This window comes from Thermobia domestica, chromosome 9, assembly GCF_964235325.1.
Source record: "Thermobia domestica chromosome 9, izTheDome1.hap1.1, whole genome shotgun sequence".
Classification (NCBI taxonomy): domain Eukaryota; kingdom Metazoa; phylum Arthropoda; class Insecta; order Zygentoma; family Lepismatidae; genus Thermobia; species Thermobia domestica.
This window is the reverse complement of record NC_137462.1, coordinates 284,600,319-284,604,147: the sequence shown is the minus strand read 5'-3', so window position 1 is coordinate 284,604,147 and position 3,829 is coordinate 284,600,319. Positions and strand designations below refer to the sequence as shown.

General features: G+C 39.4%; 1 protein-coding gene across 1 annotated transcript; it reads right to left on the bottom strand.

Moving 5' to 3' along the window:
- Positions 1–471: 471 nt before the first annotated feature.
- Positions 472–1,869, bottom strand: LOC145661233 (uncharacterized). Its single transcript, XM_081726691.1, has one exon. The coding sequence runs from the start codon at positions 1,867–1,869 to the stop codon at positions 472–474; it is 1,398 nt and encodes a 465-aa protein (XP_081582817.1).
- Positions 1,870–3,829: the final 1,960 nt, after the last annotated feature.

Here is a 3,829-nt window from a genome sequence, read left to right as displayed (position 1 = left end):
ATGCTTATGGGTACGAAAGGTGCGGACAAGAAAGAGAAAATATGTAGGCACGGACTTTTGTCAGTTGAGATTGTTTCATCTTTGCCTAAGGGAAAATCGTTGAAACTCAGTCACAACGGCGTGTTTCTTCCAGACATGTTTTGAGGGCACTGACCCCGGGAGTTCTGAGAGTGCCCCCCGGAGCAAACCAAAATAATATGTTTATAATATAATAATAAATGGAATAGTACCGTGTGAAAATAATATATGTCCCTCCGAATATTAAGAACGCTCCCCGGAAAATTTTTTTTTCCTGAAAGAAACAATGACAACGGCTAGCCCCGACTTTCGAACCCACAACCTCTCCAATGCTAAACCAACACTCTACCATTGAGCCACGGCTGCTCGATGTAATATATATATATATATATTTGTAAAAGCAATTAAAAAGAAAGAAGTTCTTACTGGTATTAAAGACTTACCTCCTTAATTTCATTCAAGCGGACTCACACCACAATCTTCGTATATATCTGATTCCTCCAGGTCCTTGTCTGTCTTGTTTTCACTGCTACTGTCACTGTCTCCCAGGGAAATTACAAGTTGATCAACGGTATCTTCTAGTAACCCCTCTTTCTTCCAGGCTTCACGTATTATTGTCCACGTATGTTGGACGACGTCGTACCAGTTCTTTGCTGTTATGTTATCAATTGCCTCGCAAGCTAACTTTTCTACGGCAGTCAAAGTAAAGTTTTTGTTTTGATCGGCAACGTAGTTCTTAATTTGAGCCCAAATCAATACAATTGAATTAAAATGACAGTGGTATGGTGGGAGGCGAATTACTTTGTGTCCACGCGATTTCGCAATTTCGTCTATTTCGTACTTGATAAGACGTGATTTATTTTGTTTGACAATTTCCAAAAGTTCGGCTCGCTTCATATCACTGTTGTATTCTTGTATGTTGTTATTCTTCAACCAATCAAGAATTTCCCCTTTCCTAGAGTTGCTTGTTGGAGCTCTATTTTCTTGTACAGAATGATATGAACCATTGTCCATAACCAGAACAGAATTTTCTTTCATGTTGGGTAACAGCTTATCTGTGAACCATTCCTTGAATTTCAATGCTGTCATTTCTTCATGATAATCCCCGGTTTCCTTTGAGCGGAACATCATCATGGCATTCGGCACAAATCCATTAACAGTCCCCGCATGAACAACTATAAGGCGCCCCCCTTTCCCAATTGGGGCCTTCATCGTACCATCCGGAGAATCGTCAGTCCAAGCCTCTGGTTTCGTATGCCTAATATTAATCCAAGTTTCGTCTAACCAAACAATATCTTCTAGATTTTCGTGTAAAATTTCACGTAAGAAACGACATCTTGAGGCAACAATATCACTTCTCTCCAACAAAACAGTTCGCCCGGAAAACTTTTTCCACCGAAATCCAAGTTTTTTCAATATCAAACTAAGGCTACTTTTACTGCCTTCGAACAATCCAGCATCTTGAAGTGACAATAAGAGTCTGTGTAGGGTGGGATATTCCTTTCTTGAATAATATTCATAAATATGTCGTCGAATCGCGTCATTTTGAAAGGCATCCATAGCGGTCTTTGTACATGGTTTTGGCCGCGTCTTCCCAGGCGTTCGGAGCACTTCAACCGTTGGAACATTGAGATTATTTGGGCATTTCTCCTTTGTTATTCTCTTCACTGTTGTTGTGCCAATTTTAAGAGCAGCAGCAACTCTTTCAACTACTTTTGTAAGAGGAATCAAGGGGCCACCATTGTCTCTTTCTTGCTCGAAATATGTCCGCAAATTAAAAATCAACTCACGACATTGACTGTTCAAAGTAGCATCTCTGCCGAATTTGCTTTTCTTGCTATTAGAGGCCATCGGAAAATATGAACGAAGGCAAAACTAACACAAAACACGATAATACACTGAAAATGCAAGTAAATACAAATACGCCAGCAAGTATGAAAGAATAGCAAATCACACACCAAACACTGACAGATAATCACTAACTAGCACAGCCACTTAAAATAAATATTTGAATATTTAACTTAAAAACAACAAAGGATTAACAGTATCTTTTTTTCTTCTCACCCAACTAGAAGAGTTACATATAAATGACAGTGAGATTGACCGGTCTGAAAACCGGCAACGTTGTAACATCTGTTTGGAATTTTGGGTAGAAACCAGCTTTTTTTTCGAGTGTTGCCAACGACACAGTAAACGTACTAATTCTATGATCAGATACCATATAACTTCGTACTAAGCTGAATAGTAATACGTTTTATTGTGCTGAAATCCGTCAGTAGCAAATTGTAACTGTTTTTCAAATTATCGTTGTGAATTTATTACAATAATAAAAGTTATCTTTTTTTTAAAAAAAAAAAGAAAAAATAGTATATTTTCATAAGTTTCCCCTTTTCCCTGTGCTGAGAGGTCTTGCCAAGATGTGAAACGAATAATGCTGCGAAGTGGCCAGTTGAACAACAGCAGAGTTTCAGGGATCGAGGAACGGTCAGCACATGCCGCTTGGTATTGTTTCAAAAGCCCCCTACTGCATTAGGTTTCTTCCACCCTCCTCGTCTTCTCCACTTCTGAAGGAAAGTTTACCATGACGATATTCGGGTTGAAGAATTCGTGAAAAAAGAAAAGTTCGTGACGATTAAAAAAAAAAAAAGATAGAATTAGCTTGCTTTGCGGAGCTGTGAATTTGGAAAGCTTAATGTTCGAGTTGAAGAATTCAAATCATACTCGAACCTGGCCATCTTGACTAATGTTTTCCATAGTTCTACCAGGGAATGAAGGGGGGGGGGGCGGTGGCTCAGTGGTAGAGCGTTCAGCTCTGGTGCTTGGGGTCCCGGGTTCGATCCCAGCCCCCGCCAAGTGAACTTTGTGGTGGACAAACACCGTGCTCGTGGGTTTTCTCGGGGTACTCCCGTTTCCTCCCATTTCACTCATCTCTCATTATCACCGTCTCCTTTAGCCTAACCGGCATAACCGTGGGACGTAAAACTTACAGATTTCATTTCAGGGAATGAAGGGACGGTACCCTGTCCGCAAGCTACAATAACCAATTGACGGGACGTGTAACTCCACAAAAGAAGGACGAGTGAAAAAGCCTGAATAATCCATAAACAAAAAGTTTTACTATTTTAAAAATATGAATGCACTTTCTTTTTCATTTTCCATTATGCCATCAGTAAACAACAAAAAAGGGCTTTTTAAATTCTACTTTAAAGTTCAACAACGAAGCCAAAGGGCCTGACTAACGATTTTCCAGGGATTCACTCAGTCTCATTAGGAGATGGCGGGATGGTAACTTACTAATAATAAGGCCATGGTACTTCCTTCCTTTTTCTGCCCATGAATCATAGTAGCCATTGATGATAACACAGCTAAACTAATTTTCTTGAGGCCATAGGCACCCATACGGTTTTCCTTCGTAGCATGTAAAGCTTTACATGAATCGCAATAAGGAAGTACTGTATACAGAACTTGACTTTTTTTAATTGTACAAATAGAACTGTACAGCATTAAGACTTTATATATATAGGCCTGATGGAGGTGTTCCCTGATCTGTATTTATTTATTTATTTATGTATTTACTAGATGAAATTCCACGACCGAATAGGTTTATAGAAAGTATTTGAACCCTTTTCTCCTTAGGATACACATTACAATGAAAGTGGAATGATAAATCTGTAATGTCCCCCATTTTCACCCCGTCAACTTCTCATGCCAATGGGGAATGAATTTGGACTTAAACGGGGTCGAGAGTACTGTTGATGACGAGACGAGAAGTAATTTTTTTGAATTCGAGACGAGGAATTTCTTGAGACTC

Bases quoted from the DNA above. Each gene is read 5' to 3' on its own strand.
- LOC145661233 (XM_081726691.1), bottom strand. From the start codon at position 1,869: ATGGCCTCTAATAGCAAGAAAAGCAAATTCGGCAGAGATGCTACTTTG.